The 14,955-nt window shown below is 34.0% G+C and overlaps 3 protein-coding genes across 4 annotated transcripts; 1 reads left to right on the top strand and 2 right to left on the bottom strand.

Moving 5' to 3' along the window:
• The first annotated feature begins 92 nt into the window (after positions 1-92).
• On the top strand, positions 93-2,459 carry LOC108814618 (glutamate dehydrogenase 1). Its single transcript, XM_018587227.2, has 7 exons — positions 93-366; positions 878-1,066; positions 1,157-1,275; positions 1,400-1,573; positions 1,785-1,859; positions 1,924-2,040; positions 2,126-2,459. Exons 5-7 carry the CDS (start codon positions 1,788-1,790, stop codon positions 2,396-2,398), a joined length of 462 nt encoding a protein of 153 aa, XP_018442729.2. The 5' UTR covers positions 93-366; positions 878-1,066; positions 1,157-1,275; positions 1,400-1,573; positions 1,785-1,787; the 3' UTR covers positions 2,399-2,459.
• A 589-nt stretch (positions 2,460-3,048) lies between these two features.
• LOC108815020 (receptor-like protein 38) lies at positions 3,049-6,859 on the bottom strand. Of its 2 annotated transcripts, none has more exons than XR_008945117.1 (2): positions 6,720-6,859; positions 3,049-3,812 (listed from the first exon to the last, which is right to left on the bottom strand). XR_008945117.1 is itself a non-coding variant. In XM_018587679.2 (2 exons), exons 1-2 carry the CDS (start codon positions 6,830-6,832, stop codon positions 4,524-4,526), a joined length of 2,202 nt encoding a protein of 733 aa, XP_018443181.1. In that variant the 5' UTR covers position 6,833; the 3' UTR covers positions 4,284-4,523. The 2 variants fall into 2 exon arrangements, 1 of the variants encoding a protein (XP_018443181.1); XM_018587679.2 differs by lacking the exon at positions 3,049-3,812 and adding an exon at positions 4,284-6,612 and having other exon boundaries at positions 6,720-6,833.
• A 1,509-nt stretch (positions 6,860-8,368) lies between these two features.
• LOC108816990 (receptor-like protein 37) lies at positions 8,369-10,756 on the bottom strand. The gene is made up of 2 exons (XM_018589566.2): positions 10,617-10,756; positions 8,369-9,786 (listed from the first exon to the last, which is right to left on the bottom strand). The coding sequence occupies exons 1-2, from the start codon at positions 10,631-10,633 to the stop codon at positions 8,496-8,498; spliced, it is 1,308 nt and encodes a 435-aa protein (XP_018445068.1). The 5' UTR covers positions 10,634-10,756; the 3' UTR covers positions 8,369-8,495.
• Between the last annotated feature and the right edge of the window lie 4,199 nt (positions 10,757-14,955).

Below are 14,955 nucleotides of genomic sequence, written 5' to 3'. Positions count from 1 at the left end.
TTAGCTCTGATGGGCTTCAATCGGATTTCACGTATGGGCTTCTTAAAACATAAATGAAACATTTAAATCTCGTGTCCATAAACCCAAGTTAAAAAAAAAACCTTAAACGCTGTTGTTGTTCAAAAAAAAAAAGCTTCGTCCTTTCCTCTTCTTCAAACGATTGTCGTTCAATTGACACAGAACTCCATCTCTGTGCAATCAATCCTTCTGAAATTTCATTTATTTTAAGCGATTAAAGAGAGAGTCTCTTTCTCTTCCGATCAAAACAAGTAAACAAAAAATCTAATCTTAGCGTTCACTGTTTGAGTTCTTCCTCTCTTCTCTATGGTTCTTCTTCTTCTACAAGCTTCATCCACTAAACATGAGGTATTCGGTAATCCTTTTCACTATCTATAAGATCTCTGCCTCACTCTTCCATCTGACGAATCTGTCTTCTCGGATTCATTTGTCTGCTGTTTTCATTTCAAGTTTTCGTTTTTCATCATGGGGTTTGTATTGTTTATGTGTAGCATCAGTGAATTTGAAGCTACGCTTTCATTAGGTTCAGGGGAAGAAATTAGGGTTTTAAAATCGGGTGTAGGCCTGTAGGGTTTATTGTTCTCTTTACATTGCATATAAATATGTTTTCATTATTTTATTCTTTCTAAAGCCTGAATCTTTGAGTAGTTGGATTCACGGTTTAGGTTTTAAGTTTGTGTTATAATTTTTTTCCTGGCTGCTGAAGTTGCAGACATATTTGTTTTAATTGAAGTTTATGTTAATTGTATAGAATCAATTGACAGATACATACTTGTTTGGTATCTCTAATGTGTATATATGTTTGGTGTTCTCCTTATGTTTGGTCTTGAAAGTGATTGATTTTGATGTGTTTTTACAGTCGTCATCCCGAAGTGAAGTGGGCAGAGACCACTGATAAGATTTTCCTCACCATAATGTGTTGGCTGATTCCAAGGAGACTAAATTTAATCTTCTCCCTGAAGGTGTCTTCGATTTCTCTGCAAAAGCTGGTCCTGAAAACCACGTTTACGAGCTTAAACTCGAGCTTCACAATAAAGTCAATGTTGAGGTGAGTTTGGTAGACTAATCTGGTCTTGATTGTTTTATTTATTGACTGTTTAAGGTTCTACATGTTTAACCTTTTGTTTCCCGTTTTCAGGAAAGAAAAGTCAACAGTGGAGTGAGAAGCATATTCTGAATAATTGATAAAGCAGAGCCGGAAAGGTGGGACAAGCTAATCCGTCGAAAGGGCCACACTATGTCAAGATTGATTGGGAGGTGGGTTGATGAGGACAATGAAGGCAGAACTGGCTAGCATTCTTCTTTAAGATTTTATATCTATTCATGTGTATGCTATTTACACTTTCTCATTCTGTGCTTTTTGTTTTGTTTTTGATTTAAGGTGTCGGAGATATATATATGGGCGGAATGGGTGGAATGGATTAAGCTTTAAAGTCTTCTTAAATGGTCTTGGTCCACCTCTCCTCTTTCTTCTTCTATATTAAGCGCTCCGTCTGATCGTCAATCAACCATAATCGAAAACCTCCACTGAAGAACAGAAGAAGCTACAGCTACGGTACTGTCTCGCCTAACATGTTTACACTCTTGGCCTTTATATTTTCTCTGTTTTGAATCCTGTTTTTTTTCTCTGCCGTTGCGATATCATACCCCACTCTAGGGTTTCGATCGAGATGTTTCATCTTCTTCCTACGGTTTTGAATCCTGTTTTTTTTTACTTTCTTTTAGTCATCTTTAATTTTTTTTTTTGTTTCTTGGTGAATTTGTAGACAATGGCTTGGATTCTTGATGAGTACTCTAATTTCCATGGTTACTCTCCTGCAGTTGTCACTGGAAAACCCATTGTAAGTAGCTGTAATCATGGTTTTGTTTTGTTAATTCACTGAATGGTAATGATCTTTTGAACAGGATCTTGGTGGATCACTCGGGAGAGACGCAGCTACTGGAAGAGGAGTGATGTTTGGAACCGAAGCTTTGCTTAACGAGCACGGCAAGAGCATCTCAGGGCAACGTTTTGTCATCCAGGTGAAGTTTCTTTTTTTGTTTTTTTATTACAGCTCCTTGCGAGTTAGAGAAGGTTCTTGATCGTGTGTACGTATTGGTTCTATAGGGGTTTGGGAATGTAGGGTCATGGGCGGCGAAGCTGATAAGTGAGCAAGGTGGGAAGATAGTTGCGGTGAGTGGCATTACCGGAGCTTTTCTTAACGAGCACGGCAAGAACAAGGATGGTATTGATACCGAGAGCTTGCTTAACTATACCAAAGAACATAGAGGTGTTAAAGGGTTCGATGGTGCGCATCCCATCGATGCAAACTCGATACTGGTCAAGGATTGTGATATATTTGTTCTATGCTTTTTTGAGTTAAGAAAAACAAGGGATTGATTGTTTATTTGATTGTGACAAAAAAAATTGTTGATTTGGTACGAGAAAAGTTTTAATGCTCTTTAATTTACAGAAAAAAATAATTAACTACGTAGCTAACAAAAATAGATATTTAAAATAATGTTTGGAAACTAAATATGAAAACAATCTAAATAAAAACTATTAAATTATGAAATATTCAAAAATATATTTCTCACAATAAAGTTAATTCAATATTAAATCACTAGCAAAAATTATCTAGAAGAAAATTAATTTAGTATCAAATTAATCCATTTTAAAATATGTATATATATATATATATATATATGTAGTATTTAAAAAATTGCATATAATAAAACTGAAATTTATATTTTTGTGAAAATCATGTAAATACCTTAAATAACCAAAAATATGTCATATAAATATAAAAATCAAAATTAAAATCAAGATAAACTTACTAAAATCAATATTAAAATATGTAGAAAGAGATGAATATTTTTGAAAAAAAATTCTATTAAAAATTATATCACAATTATGAGAGGTGCCAAATTATAAAACCAAAGGTCTAAACTGTAAACAACAACAGCTAACTCCAAGTACATAAATAAACATATAGTAAAGACAAGAGAAATACAATAAAAAAATAAAGACAACATCAACTAAAAACTAAATATAATTAAACATACAGAAGATGACTAAAAGCATATAAACTGTAAAATATAAATCATACAAGAAATAAACTTTCGAAATCGAGGGATAAATGTGAGGGTGGACTAAAGCTTATACCGAAGCAGATATACAATAGAAAATATACGATAAAAAAATAAAATTTAACAAATAAATTCTTTAATATATCCACATTTGTAAGCTTAATTATATAGGATAAAATGATACTTTCATAAAGTATCGGACATTAAAGAGTAAAATAAAAATTATGTTGATAACGGATATTAATTTTAAAATATATAAAGATTCAAAATTCACATTAATTAATCATATTTTTATATTTTAAAATTAATTAAAAATATATAGAACTCGCCATAGCACCATTACAATATTTTATTTTAACTATTCCACAAACATTACTCAAAGTTTTAAATAGAATTTAGCTTACCAAATACGTTATTAATATTTTTGTAAAAGATAAATCATTCTTTACACTATCATTCTCACGTCCGGACTTCAAAATAAAATCAAACTAAAAAGATCAACAATGAGCAGATATTGTCGGACAAATACGCATGATCCAAGATTTTAAATTCCCACAATCCACAATCCAAATCAAAACTCGTAATTGGTATACAGCTGAACAGGTAATTTTAACCAAAAAAATACCTTTCACCTTATTAACATCTATTCATAATTACAATTCGGTTTTAGGTCCACAATAGTTAAGCTCATACTATTGGACAAACAAGCATCATATTTTAGGTCCCTACAAAGCAAGAAAAATAGGAAATTTCAATTCGCTATCGTCACAAACATCATCCCAAGACAATCTAACGGTAAGTGATTTATATTTAATTAATTGTTCATACAACTAATTTAAATACTCACTATTGCAAACTTGAACTTGCTTCTTCACTAGCAACAAGATTTTACTTTGACAATTTAATCAAATACATCAAGCACTTCAAAGGACTAATACAGTGTCAACCAAACAATTATCTCAACTGCACCTTCACATACTCAACGAAACAAAAACATAAAAATAAATGAAAGCAATAGAGAAAAATACTCCTAACTCTTTCTTTTCATTTTCTTTCTGTCCCACCAAATAATATATTATGCTTAGGCTTTAATAAGTTCACCCAATTCTATTTTCACCTATTTCTTCTAAATTATATATTTTCAACTATGGAAAAACATTTAAAAATGTCTACATCCAATCAAAAATTATTTAAACTTGCAAACTAAATTCTTAATATTATTATAATATCTCAATCGTAAACATAAATTGTTTAAACATATTTTCCGCGCGTAGCGCGGACAGAGACTCTAGTTACCATAATAACATTAACACCAACACTTTAATAGAACGAAAACTCAAACCGAAAATTACAAACACAACAGTTTGACGAACCAGTTATTGGAAGTACAGACTTATAAGACGCTTAAAGAGACAAAGCTGAGAGTGGTGATGCACTTAACGAACTTTGATGATTCCACCGAACTTTTCCATGAACCATATGTGTTTGTGTGAAGTGAAGAAGATATAACCAATCACCAATCCACAGAACACACCTGGTCCGTAGGCTACTGCAGCTGCTATCCAGTTCAACACTTCTTCTGACTCTTCGGATGAAAATTCCTCGGATTGTTGTGAATTCCCCGATGTTGGATCCGGAACATGGATCTCTCCGCAGATTTCCTCGAGACCATAGAGTCCAGGGTTGTCCTCGAATGAAGAACAATTTTGGGTTTGAATCTGAGTGCTTCTTGGAACTGGCCCTTGGAGAAAGTTGTGGGAGAAGTCCACGTATGACAAGAAGGAGAGCCTGGCGAGATCACGAGGAATAGTACCCGAAAGCTTGTTGTGAGAGAGGTCTAGTGCTTCGAGATTTGTTATATTTGCCAAGGATGATGGGATACTGCCTGTAAATGCATTTCTTGAAAAATTTACATGGCGCAAATCTTTCAAAAAGCCAATTGATTTAGGGATTTGTCCGGTGAATTTGTTTCCAGAAAAATCAATGGCTTTGTAGCCAAGAAAGATCTGTGGAAACTCTGTGACAACACCTTTATACACCATATCCATCGAATCCTTATAAATGTATACTTTGCCAATATACGTTGTATACATATTGTCGTCGCCCATAGTATGGTCAGGCATAAATCCGAGTCCCTCTACCCACACCGTCGACATTTCACGCCAGTTCACAAAATAATCTTGTGGCAGTGTACCGTTGAAGCTATTGTTCGATATGTCAATGACTCGCAGACTAGGAAACCCAAGATGTGAAGAGATTGGACCATATAATGCATTTGATCTGAGAAACAGAACACGTAACAGTCCCAAAGAACTCAACCAAGATGGAAACGTGTCCTTGAACTTGTTTTCTTTCAGACTCAGATATTCCATAGACTTGCAGTTGATCAAAGATTTTGGAAGCTTCCCGGCTAACTGGTTATGGCTAACGTCTAGGGATCGTAAACTGGTCGCATTGGTAAAGATGTCTGGAAGGAACCCTCTCAAGCTGTTGTTTCTTAGATTTATGATGTGAACATAAGCAGTGCAATTCATCAAACATGAAGGAATGGAACCAGTGAAATGGTTGTTTGACAGATCTAAGAAGTATAGTGATGTGCACGTACAAATTTGTCTTGGAAATAGTCCTCGCAGTGAATTTGAACCAAGATCGAAGTTGCAAAATATTGGTGCTAGGAATGAAACTGAACCAGAACGACTTCCATTGACGACAACTTGCAGTACTTCCTCGACGCTACTGAAAGAATTATGAGAAAGTGTAAAGGATTCTAGCCCCCACAAGAAACTAGGTACTTGACCTTCCAACTTATTGTAGGAGAGATCTAGATCATTGAGAGAGACTAATTTGGATATAGATCCAGGGATTGACCCAGTGAAACTGTTATGGCTTAGATCTAAAATTTGGAGTTTGAGAAGTCCAGTTTTATGTTCAGGGATTGGTCCGTAGAAGTTGTTATAACAAAGTTCTAGAAAGTAAAACTCAGAAGATGCATTCCCAAACTCTAAGGGTCCCTTGAATTGGTTTCCCTTCAAGGAAACCTCTTTTAACGAAGGAATCGTAAATAGAGATGTAGGGACAATCCCAACAAAGGAGTTTTCACTTGCATCAAAGTCCACCAAGTTATGGAGTCCACTCATGTTATATGGGAGCGTGGATTTTAAGTGATTATTGTTAAGGTATAATTGGGACAAGCTGGTTAAATTTGGTAGTATAAGAGAAAAATCCCCACCAGAGAATTGGTTATCTCTGAGAGATAATTCTGACAGCTTGTTTAAATTGGCAAAGGAACTAGGAATGTTACCACTCAAGTTGTTTGATTGAAAGCTCATAACTTTAAGCTGGTTTAGGTTGCCAATTGAAGGCGGAACTTCACCTATCAACCCATTCATACTAAGATCAAGAACTGTGAGACGGGACAAGTTTCCTATCGAAGATGGAATTTCACCTCGCAGCTCATTATGAGAGAGGTCAAGCTGCATGAGATGAGAAAGGCTTCCAAATGAAGAAGGAATTTCTCCTTTGAGACTGCAACCGGCAAAGGTTAGGTGGTGAAGACGTCGGAGTTTTAAGAGACTAGTGTTTGATTTCAAAGAGCCATTGAAAAAGATACCGGTAAGGACAAGGGATATCACCTCATCGGAATTAGCCTTGCATGTGACACCTTTCCAGGAACAGTGATCACTGCTCGTGTTCCACCAACTTGAAGGGGCTTTAGAAGGAGCACGTGGGTCTGAGACTGATGCATTGAAGGGGAACTCATTTTTGAAGTCCAAAAGAGCATCCCTTTGGAGAGTAGGAAAAGCAAGAGTGTTGAATATAAGAGAAAGAAAGAAGACGGAAAAAGATTGGTTCGGAATCATCATTCTTCTTCTTTTTTTTTCTTGAATTTTATGTGGTAAGTAATGAGTTGTGTAATGCTTATGGGACTCCTTTATAAAGAGCTTTAGCTTGGCAAGTCTTGCGTAAACTCTTTTTGGATTTTCAGTTGACTTGTCAAGTCTTCTGTGATCAATGAATTGTCCCCCACTCTACCCCACTTGGGTCAGATGTCTAAACCATTGACTCATTCCTTCCTCTCCCTTGCCGCACGCCATTATTTTAAGCCACTTAAATTCTTGTGGTTTTTCTATTTCACGCATTGGATATGGAAGCGGAGTCCACAGTCCAATTTCACAATCTGTCCATCAAACTCATCCTGTCATCAGAAAACATGAACATGAATATCAATTTGAAACTCAGGAATCCTACAAGCTTTTTCTAGAGCTTTGAGCCTTTGAGAAGATATTGATTGAATGAGATCAATCTGGACTTTACCTGACTGGCAGATACTGCATTTTCTATCAGTAAGAGTATGTGATACGGAGGCATTATGTATTTGTGTTCTCTGCCTGATGTTAATGGTGCAGGACTCAGATATATTACATGATTCCATTCTACAGAATGCTGAATAGCAAACTGTTGGAAGCCTCGACTACTGCAAATGGTTCACAATTCTCGAATAGAGCATTGGAAGAAGAACTCGAGGATCTTTAAGTTTCATAAAAAAAAAACATCGTTGATATATAGGAGATGCAGCATTGACGAGGTTGGTTGATTCCTAAGTTTGTTAGATAAATCATAAGTTTTGGTCTTTTTTTTCTCTCTATGTGAGGAGTGATTTCCGGTGATCTTATTTCCTTTTTTTAAAAGAAGTTTTTATTCTTCCCTCGCCATGCATGAGTGGACTCAATTACCGGCTATTGGCTACGGTATCCTGTTTAGGAAATAATAATTCCTCTTTCTTTTTCTTGTCTACTCTTCCCATACTTGGCCCCCAAGAAAGTAAGAATCTCTCTGTCTCTCCAATTATTTCCTTCTGTGAGCAGGAAATTGATTTTATTTCCATCTATAATGACGTCAGTACGGATTTGCGTTCAATTCTGGGCTATCAAAGGTAAATTTTCTTTGATTTTCTCTGACCTGCTTCCAAAGAATCACCGCCTCCTTCCTCTGTCAACGATCATGGCTGATCTTTTACACCAAAAACATAAGTCGATGTCTATTAGTGATGATGAAGAACCACTTACTCTCCCGGATAGCTCAAGGTTCAGGGTGTTTGACGAGAACTCCATTAGCCTATTGGGAAGATTGTTAAATCCGGATTTGGCAAAGATGATTGAAACATATGCCGACTGCATGGCGTGTATATGGAAGAGTTAGATGCGTTGCTCTGTTATTTTTCTATTATATGATGTTACCTTTGACCAAAAAAAAATTATATGATTGTTACGATAACAACAAAAACACCAACAATCTTTAATAGAACGAAATTCAAACCGAAAATTACAAAAACAACACTCTGACGAACCAGTTATTGGAAGTACGGACTTACAAGACGCTTAGAGAAACAAAGTTGAGGGAAATGGGGTTCAACGAACAGTTATGATGCCACCGTGATATTTTCGACCGAACTTTTTCATGAACCATTTGTGTCTTTGTGAAGTGAAGAAGATATGTCCGAAAACCAATCCACATAACACACCAGGTCCGTACGCTATTGCAGCAGCTATCCAGCTCAACACTTGTTCTGATCGTTCCAAATCTTCCGGTATTGGATCTGGAACTTTGACCGGTCCACAGATTTCCTCGAGACCATAGAGTCCAAGATTATCCTCGAATGAAGAACAATTTTGCCTTTGAAATTGAGTGCTTCGTGGAACAGGACCTTGGAGAAAGTTGTGGGAGAAGTCCAAGTATGACACGAAGGAGAGTGTGGCAAGATCACGAGGAATATTACCCGAAAGCTTGTTGTGAGAGAGGTCTAGTGCCTCGATATTTGTTAAATTTGCCAAAGATGAAGGGATACTGCCTGTAAATGCATTTCTTGAAAAGTTGACATGAATCAATGCCTTCAACATGCCAATTGATTGAGGGATCCGTCCTGTGAATTTGTTTCCAGAAAAATCGATGGCTCTGAACGCAAAAAAGATCCGTTGAAACTTTATGTCTACACCTTTATACATCATATCCATCGAATCCTCATAAATGTTTAGTTCTCCCTTGTATGTTAGATATATACTGCCTTCATATATAGTATCCTCAGAAGATTTGGTTTCGTTTCTCCACACTGATGACATTTCAAGCCAGTTCACAAAATAATCTTGGGGCAATGTTCCATTGAAGCCATTATGCGATATGTCAATGACTCGCAGACTTGGAAACCCAACATGTGAGGAGACTGGACCATAAAATGCGTTTGATCCGAGAAACAGAACACGTAACCGTACCAAAGAACTCAACCAAGATGGAAACGTGTCCTTGAACCTGTTTCCTTTCAGATTCAGATATTCCAAATAATGGCAGTTTATCAAAGATTTCGGAAGCTTCCCCACTAAATGGTTACGGCTAACGTCTAGTAACTGTAACTGAGTGGCACTGTTAGAGATATCTGAAAGGAATCCGCTAAAGCTGTTGTTTCTTAGATTTATCTTGCCTAGGTAAGCACTGGAATTCATCAAACATGAAGTAATGAAACCAGAGAGATGGTTGTTTGACAGATCTAATAAGAACAATGATGTAAACTCGCAGATCCAGCGGGGAAATGATCCTCGGAGTGAATTTGAACCAAGATCAACGTAGAGAACTGGTACTTGTAATGCAGTTGAAATAATATCATAGTGACTTCCATTGACGACGAATTGCCGTGATTCCTCGAGGCTACTGAAAGAATTATGAGAAAGCGTTAAGGTAGATATCCTCCACAAGAAACTTGGTACTTGACCTTCCAACTTATTGTAGGAGAGATCTAGATCATTGAGAATGACTAATTTGGACATAGATCCAGGGATTGACCCAATGAAACTGTTGTTGCTAAGATCTAAACTCACGAGTTTGAGAAATCGAGATATATCTTCTGGGATTGGTCCGTAAAAGTTGTTAGAAGCAAGGTCTAGCCAGTTTAACTCAGAAGATAAAGATGTATTCCCAAACTCTAAGGGTCCCTCTAATTGGTTTCCACTCAAATAAACGTCTCTTAAGGAAGGAATCGTAATCAGGGATGTAGGGACATTCCCGACAAAAGAGTTCCCACTTGCGTCAAATGACCCCAAGTATTGGAATCCGCTCATGTTAGATGGAAGCGTCGATTTGAAGTGATTATTGGAAATGTCTAATTTGGACAAGCTGGTTAAATTTGATAGTATACGAGGTAAATCTCCACCAGATAATTGATTGTTTGAGAGATATAACCGGTACAGCTTGTCCAAATTGGCAAATGAACTAGGAATGTTACCTTTCAAGTTGTTTGAGGAAAAGTTCATAAATGTTAGCTGGTCTAGGTTGCCAATTGAAGATGGAATTTCACCTACGAAGTTATTACTAGAAAGGTCAAGCTCTATGAGGTGAGAAAGGTTTCCTAGTGAAGATGAAATCTCTCCTCTGAGATTGCAACGTGTAAGGGTTAGGTGCTCAAGTTGTTGGAATTTTAAGAGACTAGTGTTTGATTTCAAAGAGCCATCGAGAGAGATCAAGTCAAGGTCGAGTGATATCACCTCACCGGAAGTAGCATTGCATGTGACACCTTCCCAGGAACAGTGATCAGTGCTTGTGTTCCACGAACTTAAGGATTTAGTGAAAGGAGCATCTGGATGTGGTATACTGATCTGAAACTCATTTTTGAATTCCAAAAGAGCATTCCTTTGGAGTGTAGGAGAAGCAAGAGTTTTGAAAATAAGGGAAAGAAAGAAGATGAAATAAGATTGGTTCGGAATGATTATCCTTCTTTTTTTTCTTAAGTTTGTTAAGTAATGAGTTGTGTAATGCTTATGCTCCTTTATAGAGATTTGGCGGAATTTACAGGTCTTGCGTCAACTCTTGTCTGATTTTCAGTTGATTTTTCAAGTCATTTTTGATAAGTGAATTGTCCCACACTGTCCCCCACTTGGCTCAAAAGTCTAAACCATTGACTCATTCCTTCCTTTCCCTTGCGGCACGCTATTATTTGAAGTCACTTCAATAACTATGGTGTTTTTTTTCCGATCCAAACAATTCGAGTCATGACAAATACAATTTAAACAAATGATCAGTGAGAAAATAGTTTTTAAGTCAAAAAATGATAATTATATCTTATTAGATTAATCTCATTATACTTTATGTCATATTAGACTAAATATTTTCAAAATAGGAATATTACCTTTAATTTCAATTAAAATTCGAAATTACAACTAACAAAACAATTGTTAAATATTAAAATATAACTTTAACTAAAAAAAATTAAAATTCATTTTTTAAATAATGTTTTTCTTTTAAAAAATAAAAATAACGTTTTTTTCTTCTAAATCGTGTTTTTAAATCACATTTTTCTTTTTTCTAAATCGATATTTTTAAAAAATCATGTTTTTCCTTTTTTTGAATCATGTTTTTCTTGTCAAAATCTATATTAACCATAACAGAATTTAGTCAACTGTACATTGATACATTTTAAAAAAAACACTATAACCGCTAGACTAAAATAAATGTTCGATATATAATTACAAATTGAAACTATATATACTACTATACTTTTTCATCTTTTCCAATTAAAACTTTGGTGATAATTATCTCTGACTTGTATAAATACACGACATGTTTTTCATTATCATATCTTTAATAAACTTATATTATATTAAAATATAAATAATAAAATATTTATATTATACAATATTAAATATACTTAAAATTTTGAAACTGTTATTAAAGTTTTCTATATTGTAATTTTAAAATTTTGAATGGTAAAATAGGTAATGGTAAAAAAATTGCTGGTGAAGTTAAGTAGGAAAATATGTAGAATTAGTTGGCTAGGAACCCAATATAATATAATCTATCATTTTTTATAACTAAAACCCATAACATTTAATACTACCAAGCAAACCGTATCCTGATTACACAACCAATCTAGATCTTTTAACAAGTTTGTCTATCATAAAACAAAACAAGGATACTATGAATCAGGTAGATAGTCATTGAGCTTTCTAGAACGTCGCATCATTGACTCATTGTATAATTGAACTCCAAAAAATCAAAAGAAAAACATAAATGGCCCTTTTAAATGACCAACCTTGGTCCTTGAATGGTGCTTTTCGACCAGATTCATTGAAGTCTCCCTCCATACTCTGCTCTTCAGATTTTGAAACAAACTCGTCAACCCTTCTTAATTAGAGAAGCCCATTACCATGAATGCTAATATGGTAAGAAACCAGCGGGCTTACAAATCCTAGCCTAATTTAAGAAGAGCCGGACTTAAAAGTGGCCTTATCCGCTATGTTTTCCCCTGTATGCTTAGAGCGTCGTTATTATCTATTGATTTGATATGTAACAACTAGTTAATAATAACACTAACTAGATTTTGATCCGCACGTCCGTGCGGGTATTTATATTTATTTTTATTTCGAAATAGCTACGGTATTTGTTTTTATAATTAGTATATATATATTTAATGTTTACCGTATAACTAATTATGTATTATTATATTTTTAAATGTATCGTGAGAAAGTTTGTTGGTCGATATTGACCAATGCTTATGATATAGAAAATGTTTGTTTGTCGATATTGTCCAAATGATTCAAATATATAATAATAATTAGAGTTATTTATGAAAAAAGTATTCAAATTATAAAAGTTGTTTTTCTTAATTTTTATGCTCACTTTGTAATCCGAAAAATAACGAACTAATAATATGTTCTTAGTTGAGTTTTCATTGACTGAATATATGATAATTATATGGTTTATATTTTCCATAAAAGGTTATAAATTTATAGTGGAACAGTATACGATAAGAAGATGTCATTGTGTTTTTGGTGTGATTCCAAATTTATAAGATTTTGTATTGCTTAAAGAAATGGGTGATGAGTGGTTAAGGCTTTTAATTAATTCTGGTTTTAGTAATGTGATTGAATTGACCTTTGTTTGGTTACTTACTACGTACAATTTGGTTAGTTATTTAAATTACATTTAAATGATTTGATTTAAGTGTTAAACATGGTTTAAATTAGTGATATAGACTTGTAATATTTAAAGAATATTGAGAGCGAATTTCAGTTTGTATCCCCTATATATTATTTTAGGAGCACCATAAAAAATAACCTTTGCTTGATGTGTTATTTACACATTGCCATTTCCTAGGTGTCACTTCCACATTCACTCTCATTCCTAATTTGATAAAACCCTTGACTTACTAGAATTATTACATAGTGTGCCACTGATATATCCCAAGTTAATTTTGATATTGACCTACTACTTAATTCTACGAAATCAAAAGAAGTGTATTCTTCATCTGTATTAATTGAAAGACGTGATTGTCTCTGATATGAAAAGTATATGTTTCACTTAGTGCCAAATCCCATCTATATACTATATTTAACTGCGTATTAATAATTCAATTTTTTAAGCAAACGCAAATCCTCTTTATATTAAAATATGAGCATTTTTTAAAAGTAACCTTATGGTCATGTGTTAATAACGAGAATGTCATTTCTTACGTGTCACAACCACAATCACTCTCACACCATATATTTAAATACCTTCTTTTTACTAGATTAATTACAAATCATGCCATTGTATTAAATAGATGACTCATGATCATATTTTATGCTTTGTATTAATTAGATTAGAAAAACGAACAGTCTATGTTACATTACATTCATTAAACAACCTTTACCTCTTCGTTATATCATTTTAGAGTCTGTAAATAATTCGACGGTGGAAACAAATCATTCAGAAATCATTGACATTCACGTTAGCTTTGTACATTCACGTAGGAAACCTACTCCAACCATAACTTCATTTCAATGGTTCAATATATAAATGGTAGCAGAAGCACACATAAAAATCATCTCAAACTCAATTTCTATTATTTTGTTTTTTACAATAATAGATATGTTATAGTTGTTTTGGTTTATAGGTGCAAAGTTATGTTATATAGATTTTGCATTGTATACGAATATATATATATATATATATATGACATTATTTGTGACATTTGTTTTGTTTATGGACTCTGTACTAAAGAAAAAATCTATTATTGGTATTTACATTGTTTTTTCGCCGCTGTATATATATATGGTTATTCTTAAAAAATGCTCATAATTTAATATAAATATAAAAGGGGATTAACAAAAATTGGTAACAATACATTTATCACGGAATCTTAAGTTTGACTTTTTATAATTCCATTGTTATTAGTAGGAAATCCGGCTAAAATCATATATACAAATGCAAATCATACCTAATTTAGATACAATTACGTCGTTGATTAATATTTACAACTTTCCTCAAACTGTAACTTTAACCGCACAAAAATAATCATATCGTAGCACTTTGAAACATTATTCATGTAATATAAACTTTCCTTTATCGGTAATAATATTTTTGGTAAGAATATATCGGTTTTAATTGTTAGAGAATTTGACCATTGTTCACGTGATATAAACTTTCCTTTATTTTTGTCAAACCCATACCGCAATCATTAATGTAAAGATTTTTTTGCAAACCTGATTTATTATAGATATCGAATAATACGGCAAGTTTATAATTGGTTATACGCAAAATTTACGTAAAAATTAATTACGAATATTGTAACAATTATGGCGATTTTATTACTAGAGATTATTGCTCGAGGAGTCATAGGACCTATTTAACTCCCATTGCCGAGTTGATATCACCCCAGCACAGCCAACTTCTTAAATCATCCCTTAGCAAAAACATTCTCACAAGAAAAAGAGGTATATCATTTCTTTTAGTAAAAAGAATAAATAAGTGTGTTTTGTTTGGTAAACTAATTCTTTGTGATGTCTCTCTATAGGATTGGAAATCATGAGTTCTCAAGAAAGCTTTTATATCATTTCATATTTTATT

The sequence above is a fragment of the Raphanus sativus genome, chromosome 1 (genome assembly GCF_000801105.2).
Source record: "Raphanus sativus cultivar WK10039 chromosome 1, ASM80110v3, whole genome shotgun sequence".
Lineage (NCBI taxonomy): Eukaryota > Viridiplantae > Streptophyta > Magnoliopsida > Brassicales > Brassicaceae > Raphanus > Raphanus sativus.
This window is presented reverse-complemented; position numbering and strand designations above follow the sequence as displayed.

Bases quoted from the DNA above. Each gene is read 5' to 3' on its own strand.
- LOC108814618 (XM_018587227.2), top strand. From the start codon at position 1,788: ATGGCTTGGATTCTTGATGAGTACTCTAATTTCCATGGTTACTCTCCT. The intron at 1,860-1,923 runs GTAAGTAGCTGT...TCTTTTGAACAG, and splicing joins TTGTCACTGGAAAACCCATT to GATCTTGGTGGATCACTCGG. The intron at 2,041-2,125 runs GTGAAGTTTCTT...TTGGTTCTATAG, and splicing joins GGCAACGTTTTGTCATCCAG to GGGTTTGGGAATGTAGGGTC.
- LOC108815020 (XM_018587679.2), bottom strand. From the start codon at position 6,832: ATGCATCAGTCTCAGACCCACGTGCTCCTTCTAAAGCCCCTTCAAGTT. The intron at 6,613-6,719 runs GTGATATCCCTT...TGCCGGTTGCAG, and splicing joins GCAAGGCTAATTCCGATGAG to TCTCAAAGGAGAAATTCCTT.